Source organism: Zalophus californianus, chromosome X, assembly GCF_009762305.2.
Source record: "Zalophus californianus isolate mZalCal1 chromosome X, mZalCal1.pri.v2, whole genome shotgun sequence".
Lineage (NCBI taxonomy): Eukaryota > Metazoa > Chordata > Mammalia > Carnivora > Otariidae > Zalophus > Zalophus californianus.
Window position 1 is genome coordinate 36,915,158 of NC_045612.1, and position 16,253 is coordinate 36,931,410.

Below are 16,253 nucleotides of genomic sequence, written 5' to 3' on the forward strand. Positions count from 1 at the left end.
GAAAGCACTCCAAGTGGGGTCAGCGTCCCTCGAAATGCCAGGGAAGTGAATTCTCTCGCTTCAGTTTGGGGTGTGTTGCCTTCCCCTCATAGGGAAACAGAGTGGGGCTTCTGCCCAAATGAAGCAAGCAGCTACTAGTTAATGTGAAAAAAATGCCAAAATATCCCTTACCCAAAACTCCCTCCAACCAGCCTGCCACTGGGCCCAAGACTCCTGGGAGTAGCTTTTCTCCTTAAAGGTTATTATTAGCTCTTCTCTGCTATGTCTATGCCTGCCGCTCTCCCTTTGCATTATGTTATAAAGCTTTCCAATTTGCTAAGGCAAGATGGTTGCTGGCAGGAGATCGAAGAGCGTGCATAAGAATTTGTCAAAAGCTGGTAAGAAATGGGCCTCATGGTTTGATTGCAAGGCAAATAACCTTGAGCTTGGATTTGTTGAGAAATGTGAAACTGAACAGACATGTGCCTTTGACCTCGCTGTGGCCATGTGTTCAGGATCTGAGCTAGTCAACAACATTTGAGGGTGTGTTCTACAGCCACAGAGCATTACACTGGGACAGTGAAAGGAGATAAATAGAAGCCCTGGCCTGCTCTACAGGACCTGACAATCTCAAAGGCAATGCATGACACACGCATGAACTAGAACACATATGTAAATCTATGTGTCATTAGCACATTATGGGGGCGCCTAGGTGGCTCAGTTGGTGAAGCATCTGCCTTCGGCTCAGGTCACGATCCCGGGATCCCGGGATAGAGTCCCGCATCGGGCTCGCTGCTCAGTGGAGAGTCTGCTTCTCCCGTCTCCCTCCGCCCCTCCCCTGTGCTTGTGCATGCGCTCACTCGCTCTCCCTCACTCACTCTCGTTCTCAAATAAATAAATAACATCTTTTAAAAAAATTAAAAAGTAAATAAATAAAAGCACACTATGGTAGCACAAAAGTCCTGAAAATGTTGGGAAGTCTGGAAGAGGAAGAACCACAAAGGACCCTCCCAGGGGCTGACTTTGGAGAATGTTCAAGAGTAATAGCTGAGCAGAAAGGGTAGGGCAGAGAGAAGGAAAACACAGCACCACCAAACACTGAAAATAAGCAAGGAAAAGAATGTCTGACTTGCCCATCACACAAGGTGAAAGGCCAGCCCTGTGCAGATGCATGAAAACCTTTTGGGCATCATACATTCAGGGAAGTTGTAGACAAATACAACTACACAAGCCACAGCTATAATCTTGCAATTCAAATTAGATCAAGGGTTGAAAATAAAACAGATTTCTAGACGCCAAATCATCCATTTGTCCCTGTTGTTCACTGCTACAATCCCAACACCTAGCGTCTATATATATTTGATGAGCGAGTGAATGTATGAACGAGTGTTTACTAATCCCTTTACAGCTCACACAGTTTAATCCCGCCAGGTGCTCTCTTATTTCCAGATCTTCAGGTTTCAGGCATTAATTCTGTATGCTAATCATGTGCTGTGTGATATTCCCACCACCACTTTTGGACAGTCATCTCTCTCTACCCAGCACCTAGCACAATGCCTGGAATATAGTAGCTCGTTGCCCAACATGGGAACCAAAGGATGGAGGTTAGGTGGACTATGAATCAATACATGATAAATGAATGGAAAAGCACTACTGAGACAGTAATTTGCAGTAACTTCTCTGTTAAATTAGTACATAGAAATTCCCAACAGCTCACCTGACTACTAGGGGCAGGAAATGGTAGCAGTGGGGGTCCTTGAGCTCTTTTCAAATTGCTTAGCCAAAATCATATCCTCCATCTAAATGGACTAGGGGCAAGGAGGGACACCAGAAAGCCTCCTGAGCTCACAAAGATGTCTATGGTTTATCACTTGGCCCACTGTATGACTCTATTCTTTGTTGAGATCAAATGCCTCTTTTCCCTCAGCATTTTAAACAACTGTTGTTTTTTTAAAAAGGGACATCACTTCTTAGTGTTTAAAACACAAACAAAAAGCTTAACTCACATAGGGATTAAAAGAAAGAAAAGAGCATTTCTAGATACCAGGATATCTAGGCGAGTTTGAAAATGTGAGTCAGTTCATCTTAAATACTTATTGAATAGCTACTTCATTTCAAGAACTACAGAAACATTCTGCGGTTGAAAGACTGGCTATTTGGAGCCATCAGAGGGTAAAATGAAAATTCAAGGTTTGTTTCTGGTGTTATGGGCTCAGAAATGTAGTGGAAAGAACCCCTGTCCTCCTCTGCATGGCAGTTTGCCTATAGCACCATTGTCTCTCAAGGCAGTGATAGTTACTATATCGATAATTGTGTGCATATGTGTGTATATATATATATATATATATGCATGTATATATATATATATGCAATTTATATATTGAAGCTGTCTTAGTCCTGGGTCTCATCAAGGACATTCAAGCGCTTTACCAGCATACTCTAATGAATTTGGAGGAAAAAAAAAATCTATATATCCTTTTATATGTTTTTGAGTTGACATCTAAATATGTCATCCTAAGTTAGCCATTGCAAATGATGTAATTTCTAGAATAGGATAAATATTGACATTTAAAATAAAACTACCTAATCACTCATTTAAATGTATAGCTTTTCATTAAATCTGAATAGCATAGCAATTTGTGACTGATAACCATGTATTTAAAAATTAAATGGCAGGGCACCTGGGTGGCTCAGTCTGTTAAGCATCTTGCCTTTGGCTCAGGTCATGGTCTCAGAGTCCTGGGATCAAGACCAGCATTGGGATCCCTAGCAAGGAGCCTGCTTCTCCCACTCCTGCTCCCCACTGCTTGTGCTCTCTCTCTGTCAAATAAATAAATAAATAAATAATTTTTTTAAAAAATTAAAATTAAATGGCTAAAATCTTCTTTAAAGGCAGAAAGTTTACATCATTCCTTTTCTCCTTGCATTCTTATTTCCATTCACATCCCCACAGGATTTTACCCTAATGCTATAAAATTTCTGTTTTAAATATTTTATTACTATTGATCACCCTATAAGAGTTCTTCATAACAAAAATATAAATTAAATTTTAACTTTTTATTTCCTGTGGCCAGAAGGCAATAAATGTTAAAGCATTTCCTTTGAATTTAGTTATGATTCCATGATTAGCAGTACAAAACAGCTCAAAAGAACACAAATATAATACAAATTTTGATAAATAACTAAGACATAAAAATACATTTTTATTGGAAATGAATTGCTTATATAGGTGAATAGAGTTTTTCATCTAACTAGTTATTATATCCACAGAATATTAAGTAATATTCAGGAACAAAATTCAGCATCAACTATATTTTTATATTTTTATAAAATTAAGTGCTAAGAAATCTTTTCATATCAGTAAGTATATGTGAATGGACAGTTTTATTATGCCACTGTCATTCAATTTTCTAGAACTCTGAGTTACATGCCAAAAAGTCATGTAATGATTTTTTGTAAAATAATATTTCAATAATCTATCATCTGACACCTTGATTAGGTTTGCCTTATCTTTTATCAAAAGCAAGGAATTATAAACCACGTGACTTAGAAAAGGATTTGTTACTCAAGATTACAGTCATTCATTTTCTCAATTTCTGGGAAGTAATCCTGTGTGGTAAGAAGCCTCTGAGACGGAGCCCACTGACCCCCACTTCCAGGCATTTGAACCCTTATACAATCTTTTTCCCTTGACTGTGGGCTAGGGACGCAGTCCTAACATATGGGACATGGCAGAAGTGATGTCAGTTCAGAGAGTAGGGTACATGAAGACGATAGCTCTTCTCATTCACCACCACTGAGTGAAGCCTGCTGCCATGTTATGAGCCGTCCTATGGAGTAGCCCATGTGGCAAGGAACTGAGGAAGGTCTTCAGCCAATAGCCAGCAAGGGACTAAGATCTTCAGTCCAACAGTGATAAATTCCACTTCACTGAAATTAATACAGCTTGCTCTATGAAAGAAACCATTGAGTGTATGAAAAGACAAGATGCAGCTGGGGAAAAAACATTTGCAAGTCACATTCCTGACAAAGAGGTTGTATCCAGATTATAGGCATACCTCATGGGTGGTTTTTTTTTTTTTAAGATTTTATTTATTTGACAGAGAGAGAGAGAGAGAGAGAGCACAAGAAGGGGGAGCAGCAGAGGGAGAGGGAGAAGCAGACTCTCCGCTGAGCAGGGAGCCCAATGTGGGGCTCCATCCCAGGACCCTGGGATCATGACCTGAGCCAAAGGCTTAACCAACTGAGCCACCCAGGCGCCCCAGGCAAACCTCATTTTATTGTGCTTCACAGGTACTGTGGTTTGTTTGGGTTTTTTTTTTGATTTTGGGTTTTTTTTTTTTTTTACAAATTGAAGGTTTGTGGCAACCCTGCGACGAGCAAGTCCATCAGCACCATTTTTCCAACAGCATTTGCTCACTTTTTGTCTCTCTCGCATTTTGGTAGATCTTACAATATTTCAAACATATTCATTATTATTACATTTGTTATGGTGATCTGTGATCAGTGATTATGACTTGCTGAAAGCTCAGATGGTGGTTACCATTTTTTGGCAATAAAGCACTTTCTAACTGGGGTGGCTGGGTGGTTCAGTTGGTTAAGCATCCGACTCTTGATTTCGGCTCAAGTCATGATCTCAGGGTCCTGGGATCAAGCCCCACATCGGGCTCCACACCCAGCTCAGAGTCTGCTTGAGAATTCTCTCTCTCCTTCTCCCTCTGCCCTTCCCCACACATACTCTCTAAAATAAATAAATCTTTAAAGTACTTTCTAATTAAAGTGTGCACATTGTTTTTTGAACATAACGCTATTGCACACTCAGCAGACGACAGTATAGTGTAAACGTCTTTTATATGCACTATGAAACCAAAAAATTCATTTGACTTGCTTTATTGTGATATTTGCTGTGTGATGGTCTGGAACCAAGACCGCACTATCTCTGAGGTATGTTTATATATATATATATCAAAATTCACCTGTAAGAAAACAATGCAATAAAAATGGGCAAAGGATCTGAACAGCCACCTCACCACAGAGGATATATCAATATAACGCATATGAAAAGATGCTCAACATGAATAGCTATTTGGGAAATGCATCTTAAAACCATAATGAGCTCCAACTACTTGTCTATTAGAATGCCTAAACTTTAAAAACCTGACACATGGCACTGGGTGATGCAGGGAAGTATTGAATCACTGTATCGCACACCTGAAACTAATGTAACACTGCATGTTACCTAACTGGAATTAAATGTTCCACTAAAATGGAACATGGACGAATCTCAAAGCCAATCTCAAAAAGCTATCTACTGTATGAGTCCACGTATCTGGTATCTTGGAAGAGGCAAACTAAAGCATTGGAGAACGGAGGGGCGCCTGGGTGGCTCAGTCGGTTAAGTGTCTGCCTTCAGCTCGGGTCGTGATCCCGGCATCCAGGATCGAGCCCCGAGTTGGACTCCCTGCTCAGCAGGGAGCCTGCTTCTCCTTCTCCCTCTGCCCCTCCACCCTTGCTTGTGCTCTCTCTCTCTGTGTCAAATAAATAAATAAATAATCTTTTTAAGAAAAACAAAGTGCTGGAGAATGGAGCAGTGGTTGCCAGGGGATAGGGGTTGGGGAGAGATTGATTACAGAGGGGCAACACTAGGGAATTTGGGGGAAGTGGTGGGACTGTTGTGTATCCTGACCGTGGTGGCTACAGCAGTCCATTCAGGTCTTAAAATTCCTAGAAAAGTGTGTGTGTGTGTGTGTGTGTATCTGGATTATGATGGTGGTTACACAGATATATACACTTGTCAAAACTCATGGAAAACTTAAAATGTGTGAATTTTACGGTATGGAAATCATACCTCAATGATGTGGAATTTAAAAAAAAAAAAGCCTCGGGGCGCCTGGGTGGCTCATCAGTCGAACATCCGACTCTTAGTTTTGGCTCAGGTCGTGATCTCAGGGGTCCTGGGATGAAGCACCCTGTCGGGCTCCACACTCAGCAGGGAGTCTGCTTGGGGGTTCTCTCCCTCTACCCCTCCTCTCTCTCTCTCTGAAATAAATAAATAAGTCTTAAAGAAGAAAAGCCTGCCCACATCAATTCCACTCCTTAGAAATAACCACTGTTGACAGTTTGGTATGTACCTGTCTAGAACATGTAAGCATGTCATATAAAGGGTTCTTCGGGTGCATAAATGGTATCATGGTGCACAATAGATGCTTTATGTTGCTTTTTTCACTTCCAGGTCTTGGAGCTCTTACAGATATATGGATAAGCGCATATACACACATATATGTTCTATATATAAAATGGTGATAGATCTACTATATTTGTAATAGCTATATTGCAAGCCATTTTGTGGACATAGCATCATTTACTCAAGCAGGCTCCCACTGTTGGATATTTAGGTCATTGCTAGTTGTTTCGCTATGACAAGCTACGGTGCTAACAGTGAACGACCCTGTGCATACATCTTTTTGCAAGTATGATGATCAGATAAATCTCTAAAAGTAGGATTACTGGGTCCTGGGGTACGTGTAATTTGAATTTTTTAAAAATATTTTATTTATTTATTTAACAGAGAGAGACACAGCGAGAGAGGGACCACAAGCAGGGGGAGTGGGAGAGGGAGAAGCAGGCCTCCCGCGGAGCAGGGAGCCCGATGCGGGGCTCGATCCCAGGACCCTGGGATCATGACCTGAGCCGAAGGCAGACGCTTAACGACTCAGCCACCCAGGCGCCGCTGAATTTTTATACCTACTGACAGATAGCCCTCTATAGAAGCAAGCCGAACTTTTAGAATGAGGCATGCGTGCATTTTGCAGTTTCCTATTCCGAATTCCTGAACTTCTCTCTTTCACAGGATCATGCCGATATTGAGTGGAAGTTTGCAAGGACAAAACTCTGGATGAGTTACTTTGATGAAGGCGGCACCTTGCCACCTCCTTTCAACATCATCCCCAGTCCCAAGTCATTTCTCTACCTTGGTAACTGGTTCAACAACACCTTCTGCCCCAAAAGAGACCCTGATGGTAGACGGAGAAGGCACAACTTGAGAAGCTTCACAGTAAGGCTTTCTAAAATTCCTTTTTTTTTTTTAGGTGCTCAGTAAATATTATTATTTTTAATTAACATACAATGTATTATTTGTTTCAGGGTACAGTTCTGTGATTCGTCAGTCTTACACAATTCACAGCGCTCACCATAGCACATACCCTCCCCAAAGTCCATCACCCAGTCACCCCATCCCTCCCACCCCCCACCACTCCAGCAACCCTCAGTTTGTTTCCTGAGATTAAGAGCCTCTTACGGTTTATCTCCCTCTCTGGCTTCGTCTTGTTTCATTTTTTCCTCTCTTCCCCTATGATCCTCTGCCTTATTTCTCAAATTCCTCATATCAGTGAGATCATATGATAATTGTCTTTCTCTGATTGACTTATTTCACCTAGCATAATACCCTTTAATTCCATTTCTTTTTAAACAAAACTGTTTTCTATCTTCCCCACCCTTCATGACGGTCCCTATATTAAACAACATAAAATCACTCCAACCTACAGAGGCCTGGGGGTTTGTCAGGCAGGGGCTCCTGTGTTATTCTCCAGTCCTAATATTAAGAAATATATTCGAGTGGCTGGGTTGCTGGGAGACCACTGATGTGAGCTCTCTGTCCATTTTCAATTACAGGAACGCCACGCTGACAGCCTGATACAGAATCAACATTATCAGGTAAAGCTCGTCCCAGTGACTAAGCAAAATTGTTCTTGGTCAGTTGGTGTGACCTCGGACAAGTCACTTAACCTTGCTGAGCCTCGGTTTCCTCATCTGTGAAATGGGGGTGATATAACTTAACTCACAGGGTTGTTGTGAGAATCAAGTGGTGAGCATGCATGTGTGTGTGCGCACACGTGTCCTGGCACATTTAGTGGTAGCTATCATCATCACCGTTACTGATACCAAGTAGAGTGACCACGTGTGTGCCATTCCCAGGAGGCTAGGTAAAAAGAGGCCATCCTGAGGTGCCCGGGTGGCTCAGTCAGGTGGGCTTCCAACTCTTGATTCCGGTTCAGGTCATGATCTCAGGGTTGTGGGATCGAGCCCTGCATACCCGCACCAGGCTGTGTGATCAGTGGGGTGCCTGCTTAGGATTCATTTTGTCCCTCTCCCTCTGCCCCTCCCCCACTCTCCCTCTAAAATAAATAAAATCTTCTTTTAAAAAAAGAGGCCATCCCTGTAAAGGAGATGTGTACATTGACTTTAAGAAAAATATCTGGATTATGTAATTAGCAGACATTGAAATCAGCAGACTTCGTGACACCAAAGAATGACTTTATCAATTCTACAAGAGGGAAGAACAACTCTCATCTTACAAGGAGGGTTAAAGTTTAATACAGCCTGAAAGGAAGGGTATTGGCCATGACCATCCAAAGATTATTCCACTCTCATTATTCTATAAATGTGAACCTGTGTTTGCCTTCTTTGTGGGCAGAAATGTTTCTTGTTGGATGAATTTGATTTTGCTGGCCCACTCTGCCACCACATTTGGACACACAGTCATTCTTCATTTAACCAATGGACTGAACAGGATTTTTGAGGAAAATGACTGGATCCCGGGAGGATTTCCTATGGCAAAGACAGCCTGAGCATGTTTTTTTCTTGACAGTGTTTCTTATTTTCCTGAGAGCCTGAGAAGAAAACTGAATGCTCCCCCCCCTTTTTTTTAATTTCCAGGAAGTCATCAGGAATTTAGTCAAAAGATATGTAGCTGCTATGATAAGAAATTCCAAAACAAACGAGGGACTAACAGAAGAAAATTTTAAGGTAATTGAATCATGAAGTGGTTTAATTTCTCACTTCACATTTCTTAAGCATTGTAATCTTCACAGGGTTCGAGCTTTCTGGTGATCATTTAACTGCCTATAATACAGCAAAACCAGCTATGATTTTTATGTTCTCTTAGAATGGTCTGTTACTGGGGCACCTGGGTGGCTCAGTCGGTTAAGCATCCAACTCTTGATTTCAGCTCAGGTCATGGTCTCAGGGTAGTGAGATCGAGTCCTGAGTCGGGCTATACGCTCAGCAGAGAGTCTGCTTGTCCCTGTCCCTCTCCCGCTGCCCACTCATGTTCTCTCTCTTTCAAAAAAAAAAAAAAAAGAATGGTCTGTCATCCAGCTAATGGAGAGATTTCATCAATGTCTGTCACCACAACCAGCTTTATGTACAAAAGAAATTTGCCTTATTCATCCTTGTAATATTCTGGGTGTCTCCCAGTGTGGGAATTGAGAGCTTTAAGTGTTGTGGCAAGGATGCACAATGAGGGGCAAGAAAGCAAAAGGAAGATGCCTGCAAACGTAAAGGCCTTCTTTACTTCAGAGATACAAGATGAAGACCAACTAATCCATCATTAAATCTAAGATTTAACAAACCCTACCACAAAACAGCAAAATTCTCCTAATACTAGCATTAGCCTAAAACAGTGGTTCTCAATCAGGGGCAATTTTGTTCCCTAGGGCACATTTGGCAATGTCTGGAGACATTTTTGGTTGTCACACTGGATGTGTGTGCTAGTGACATCTAGTGGGTGCAGCTCAAGATTGCTACTAAACATCCTACAATGCACGGGACAGCCCCCCACAACCAAGATCATCCAGCTAACATGTCAAGTGATTGAGAAACCCTACCTTAGAACACATGCATATTTTCTTTTTTTAAAAAAGATTTTATTTATTTATTTGTCAGAGAGAGAGAGAAAGCACAAGCAGGCAGAGGGAGAAGCAGGCTCCCCGCTGAGCAGGGAGCCCAATGTGGGACTCCATCCCAGGACCCTGGGATCATGGCCTGAGCCGAAGGCAGATGCTTAACCGACTGAGCCACTCAGGCGTCCACACATGTATATTTTCTAAGGAACATAAAAAGGCCATTATCCGTGCCTGGGTGGCGCAGTTGGTTGAGCCTCTGACTATAGGTTTTGGCTCAGGTCATGATCTCAGGGTCATGGGATCAAGCCCCGTGTCGGGCTCCACATTCAGCGCAGTCTGCTTGGGTTTCTCTCTTCCTTTTCCTCTGCCCCTCCCCACCTCTCTCTCTCTCCCTCAGATAAATAAATAAATCTTTTTTAAAAAGGCCATTATCCTAATCCATAGATATAACTCATCTATTGAGGGCCTGCTGTGTGCCGAGCACCCCACTGGGTGCTGGGGTATAGTGATGAGCAAGATATCATCAGCCCCCACTCTCGTGGAGTGACACACAGACAGTAACAAGAGAAGGTGACAAATGACTGAGTATTCTGACAGGATAAACACAGGGTGCTGTGGGACAGAGAGGAGGGACACTCAACTGGGATCTGGGGAGTCAGGGCAGCTTTACGGAAGAAGCTGTGCTTAAGCTGAGGCTTTCAGGAGGAGCCAGATAAAGGAGAGTCGCCGAGAAGAGTGTTCTAAGTGGAGAGAACAGCACAGGCAAAGCCCCAGAGGCAGGAGAGACTATGCCCATGTGGGTGGGCAGGAGCGAGCCCCAGGAAAGAGTAGGAGGGGCTGACACAGGGCCTTGAAAGACCTTGTAACCCTTGGAATGGCATTTCTACTTGTATCCAAGGTCAGTGACAAACTTAAAAAGTTTTAAGCAGGAGAGCAATAGGATCCAACTTCAGCTTTTCTTTCTTTTTCTTTTTTTTTTTTTTTTAAAGATTTTATTTATTCGTTTGACAGGGAGAGAGGGAACACAAGCAGGGGGAGCGGGAGAGGGAGGAGCAGGCTTCCCGCGGAGCAGGGAGCCCGACGCGGGGCTCGATCCCAGGACCCTGGGACCATGACCTGAGCCGAAGGCAGACGCTTAACGACTGAGCCACCCAGGCGCCCCCCAACTTAAGCTTTTAAAAGGTGGCTTTTAAAGGAGGAATCTAGCATCTAGGCCGTCAGTTAGAGAAGACATTTCCTGGGGACACCTGGGTGGCTCAATCAGTTAAGCGTCTGCCTTCGGCTCAGGTCATGATCCCAGGGTCCTGGGATCGAGTCCCGCATCGGGCTCCTTGCTCAGGTGAGGAGCCTGCTTCTCTCTCCGCCTGCCGCTCCCCCTGCTTGTGCTCGCGCTCTCTCTCTCTCTCTCTCTCTCTCTCTCTGACAAATAAATAAATAAAATCTTAAAAAAAAAAAAACAAGAAAATGACATTTCCTGGGGACTTGAGTGGACAGGGCCCCCTGTCCCCAAAGAGCAGTCTCTAACCTGACACATTCCACTTCCCTACTTTTATTCCTTAGGGTCCTAAAAGCTTTTTCATCTTCCACAGTCTTTCTATATGCAGATGAGAGCTAGTACCTTAGTTGCTGGTTAGCGCTTTAGCAGGGACAAGTCTCTTGGTGTCCTCCTGATAAGGGCCATCTGAAATCAACTTTGCCAACTGCACAATTTTTCCAATGGCCAGCCCTGCCCACAGAATTATTAATAAGTTTTTCTTGTGCTGGAATAATGTGAGATTTTGCTGGTAGTCTGTGTACTTTGTGATTTGCCATTAGGCAAAACCTGGAACATTCCAAAGGACACCCAGTGAGCCTATTTTGAACTAAAGACCAAGCTTCTTAATGTAAGGCGTCTTCTCTCTTGCCCTAGGAATTAAAGCAGGACATCTCCAGCTTTCGATATGAAGTACTTGACCTCTTAGGAAATAGGAAGCACTCAAGGAGAAGCTTTTCCACAAGCAGCACTGAACTCTCTCAGAGGGATGATACCAATGATGGCAGTGGTGGGGCTCGGGCCAAATCCAAGAGTGTCTCTTTCAACTTAGGCTGCAAGAAAAAGGCCTGCCATGGGCCACCTCTCATCAGAACCATGCCGAGAGCCGGGGGTGCCCAAGGGAAGCCAAAAGCTGAGTCATCAAGCAAACCGTCCTTCATGGGTCCTTCCCTCAAGAAACTCGGGCTCCTGTTCTCCAAGTTTAACGGTCATATGTCTGAATCCAGTTCAGAGCCAATGTACACCATTTCGGATGGCATCGCTCAGCAGCATTATATGTGGCAGGACATCAGATATTCTCAGATGGAGAAAGGGAAAGCAGGGGCCTGCTCTCAAAGCGAAATTAACCTCAGTGAGGTAGAATTAGGTGAAGCCCGGGGCGCCGCTGAGAGCAGTGAATGCCCCCTAGCCTGTTCTAGCTCTCTCCACTGTGCATCCAGCATCTGCTCCTCAAATTCTAAACTTTTAGACTCCTCGGAGGACGTATTTGAAACTTGGGGAGAGGCTTGCGACTTGCTCATGCACAAATGGGGTGATGGACAGGAAGAACAAGTTACAACGCGGCTCTAAGTCAAGCCCCTATCCCGTTGTGGAACACAAGAGAAAATTTGTAATTTCCTTGCTCTCAGAGGTGACATAGAATCTGATTCCCTCATTGCCCACCCCCCGCCCCACCACCACCAGAAAGGAGAGGGAAACTCCTAGTTATCTTCACTATCTTTTATAGCCACATTTTCCATTTTTTTTGTTCTTGTTAGTATGATTATTATTATTGCTATGATTTGCCTTTTTATGCCTGTTAACTCGAAGTCCATCTCACAACCAACTGCAGGGGTGTTTGCCCCGAATCAGCAGAGGTGCAGCCGGGTGCTCTACCCTTTGGCTTTGCTTTTCTTACCCTTGCTTCCTTGAAGCTCCAGGTGCCATTTTGCTACTGTTGCTGCCGCGCAGATTCCTGACCTTCGTCAGGATCTCACGCCATTTCCCCACGGGGCCGCAGGACGAGCTCGGCAGTCCCCACCAGCTATCAGATGAGGCTAGCCAACCTGCCCATCTCTGTCGCCCATTCCAGTTCAATGAACAGCATCAAAGGGAGACTGAACAGACTCCAAAGAATTGTGAGCTTGTGGTTTCTAGGTAGAACTGGCCTTCTCCTTGTTTTTGTTTTTAAACACAACGACTTCTCCTTATTGTGGGGGCTGTTGAGTGTTTTGTTTCTAAAGATGTGTTAGTTTCCCAAGGTGTGCCAGTGAACATTTACCACATAGTATGTGTCCTATCTAATAAGTTAGTGAATTCCTTTCCTGTGTTTGTGTGTTTCAGTTGACTTACTACCTTTCAAAATGTGATAGTATTGAGATTAGTATTTTAGGACGTGTGCTATTTTAAGAACCTCTGCTGCACTCTAACCGGTAGTCGCTACATCTCATACATTGGCAAGAAAAATAATTAGCTGGTACATATATAGGGGCCTATCTACTGTTGATAGTTTTAATCATCATTGCTATCAAAAGCGTTTCTAAGGTGAAAGCCTGGGTTTGAAAATAATTTTTTATCAGAAAAATAACACCTTGCTAAGGTGTCGAAATCCGAAAAGAGCATCTTCATTTTAATTAATTGCATTCTGATGAAAAAACAATTTTAGGTCTAGATAACCTGATTCAGGTTGCAGTTTTAATATTCATTGCAGGCAGTGGAATTGCATGTGTCAACTTATGTTAGATATATAACATAACCCTAGCGACTTCATGGAACTATAAACGTGACCCAAATTCTGTCTTCAAAGAAAGCCGAATTTATACATACAAACAAACTCTTTTCCACAGCTTAAGAGTACCTCATCAAAATCTGAACGTGCAGGTTAAAAAATAAAGTCTATAATGCATATGGTCATCATGTTGACCCAATAACCACTGATTGATAACCTGCTCACCAAGGGTGGGGTTGTGGTTTTGTGTTTTTGTTTTTGTTTTTGTTTTGGCTTTGGGTTTTGTGGGGTTTTGTTTTGTTTTTATTATTTTTTACCAACATTAGTACAGAGTTGTCCCCAATTCACACTCTACCATATGACCCAAACAGCCCTAGGTGTGGGTCCTAGAGAGTAAATTAATAGTGCATAGCTCAGAAAAGTAAGAAAGTTAGATGTTGTTCTGTTCTTGTAAATGTCAACAGTAATAGAAATCCATCTAAATTCATGTGTGTACTTTCTGATACAAGTAAGTAAAATGAAGCATTTTCAAAGAATGCATATATGCCTCCATATATCTGAATAAAGCTCAGATCCCAGGAAAAGTGATCAGGAGAACAAGCTGCATCAAGACCCATTTGATAAGAGGTTGTAAATTGTACAATTATTTGGTTGTCCCCAAATAATTCTTTGATCGTATCTGAAGTGATTATTTACTCAACTCCAATTTCTCTCCCGCTCCCCTAAGTGGGGCTATCATAAATGACCTTGACATCAATAACACGTGATTTTCCAGAAGGAAGTTTCTAAGTTTACAGATTCGACTTCTCCAGTTGTCAAACTTACTTTCGATAATAAATAGCACCCAGACTACCTCCCTAATTCATACTGATGGCACCAAAACCAATACATGGCCCTACTTCATCAAAAGAAAAAGATACCTCTTTCTCACAAATACATGTACTTGTGATAACCTAGGTAAAAGTTGTTCTGGCCGTCACTGTAACAGTTTGTCAGAAAACAAGGGTAGCTACAAAGCCATGCTCCAAAATAGTCCTCTCTCAGTTACGTTCTGAGGAGAGAACATGTATAAATGATAGCAGCCAGTCTTGACCACTAAAAAGAAACCAGTGTCCTACTTTCATGGGCAGTACATTCCTTTTCAGATCTTCTCAGGGTTATGGTCTTTATGACTTGGGCTTATGATTGCACTAGCTACCTTGAGGCCTAGTTATGATGGGGATTGAGGCCAGTAAGCTGTTAAAGCTGGACAGCTATTGCCGTAACTTCCATATTGGTGACATCACTACTTTTATTCACTCTAACTCAGAAAAGTAGGAACTTGTAACATAGAAAGTAGAAAGGAAAAGAGATTTGTGTTCACCTCTGGGCCTCTGCAGACCCTCTGGACCAGCTACTATCAAGAAAGGTATTTCAAATACAGCGCTTAAATGTCATCTGACCCCAGAGAAAGTATAAGCCAATGTGAGAGTGAATTTATAAACAGAGAAAATTGGAGCTAAGAGGGTACCTTAGAGAGAAGCCACTCTATCCCGACCTCTATTCCAACCTCTTATTTTACAAACAGAAAAAAAAAGGCCCAGAGAAGAAGAATGACTTGCTCAAGGTCACAGAGCCAACCAATAAATCCAGATCTACTAAATCATAGAAGCAAGACATTTATTATTAAGCATATATATGATATAGTATACATAGGAGATGTGAAAATGGAATGGCCGCTACACATACATTTTCTTCATTTGCCCCCAAAATTTCAGACTGACATATTTAAATGTAAAGCGAAGAATGTACTCCAAAGTCAAATGTAATAATACATCGTATAAAAATCATTTACTACTTGTCCAAATATCTATGCCACGGTTTACCTCCATTATAGTTGGCTTTCTTGTCACTTCTAGACACCTGTATTCATTTGTTTGATTCCACCATAATTCCATCAGAGTGTCCCTGATAATTAGGAAGAGTATAGATCCTGCAAAGGAAATGTCTGAATTATATTAGAAAATGACCACTGTTGAAGAATCTCTTCCACTTCCCACCTTAAGTCCAGTGGAGTACAAAGACAGAGGAAAGATTTCAAATTCAAAGTCATCGTTTTTGGAAGATGCCAAATTTTACAGGGGTATAAATGCTCTAAGTTATATTTCTGTCCACTTACATCAGAATATTGCAGATTTCTTTCTGCCTCCCATAGTCATTTTTTATTCTACTCTGACCTAATTTAGGCTATTTCAGCTAAGCCCAAAACATCTAAACATCTGCCTGCAATGTGATTAAAGAACTGAAAAAAAAAAAAAAAAAAAAAACTAGGGCCTCTACCTTTTGAATGACTTAAATAATAAACAAATACTTTTTCAATAAGAACTTTATAGTTGTTATGGCAGTGCAAAAGCTCTCCTGTAAATTTCATTGAATTTCAGTGAAAAATATGAGCTGATACCTTAGCCAGAAAATACCAATGACCATTTGATGTTCCTATTTAGGCCTTGTGAGTGAGACGCAAGTGGTGTTTTGACTAACAGTTTAAGTGGCCCAGACCTTGCTTGGTTTATTAAATCATCAGATAAAAAGTACTTGAAGTTAGGCAGACATTCCTTCCTGTTTAAAAGTACATAAGAAAAATTGACCATATTATTCTGGTAATCGAGTTTTCAAAACAGTGCTAACAAACAGATTGCTTGTATAGACAGAGCCAATGTAAGTTGATGTAATTGTTCAGATCATTTAAATAACTTCTTCATACCTACCTGGCAGTTCCCTCTAACCCCTGTGGCTTTGCCTAAAACCTATGGGCATTTTAGTTTGTGTCTCTGGCTTGCCTTATCTAGATAATTGTTCCAAATATCCACTT

At 42.0% G+C, this 16,253-nt stretch overlaps 1 protein-coding gene across 1 annotated transcript in view; it reads left to right on the forward strand.

Moving 5' to 3' along the window:
- Nucleotides 1-12,356, forward strand: part of TRPC5 (transient receptor potential cation channel subfamily C member 5) — a 257,295-nt gene extending 244,939 nt beyond the window's left edge. The window contains exons 9-12 of the mRNA XM_027609568.2: nt 6,830-7,033; nt 7,651-7,692; nt 8,695-8,784; nt 11,572-12,356. Coding sequence (XP_027465369.1) covers nt 6,830-7,033; nt 7,651-7,692; nt 8,695-8,784; nt 11,572-12,264 — 1,029 coding nt within the window. The 3' untranslated portion in view covers nt 12,265-12,356. The remainder of the gene's footprint in view (nt 1-6,829; nt 7,034-7,650; nt 7,693-8,694; nt 8,785-11,571) is intronic.
- The last annotated feature ends 3,897 nt before the right edge of the window (nt 12,357-16,253 follow it).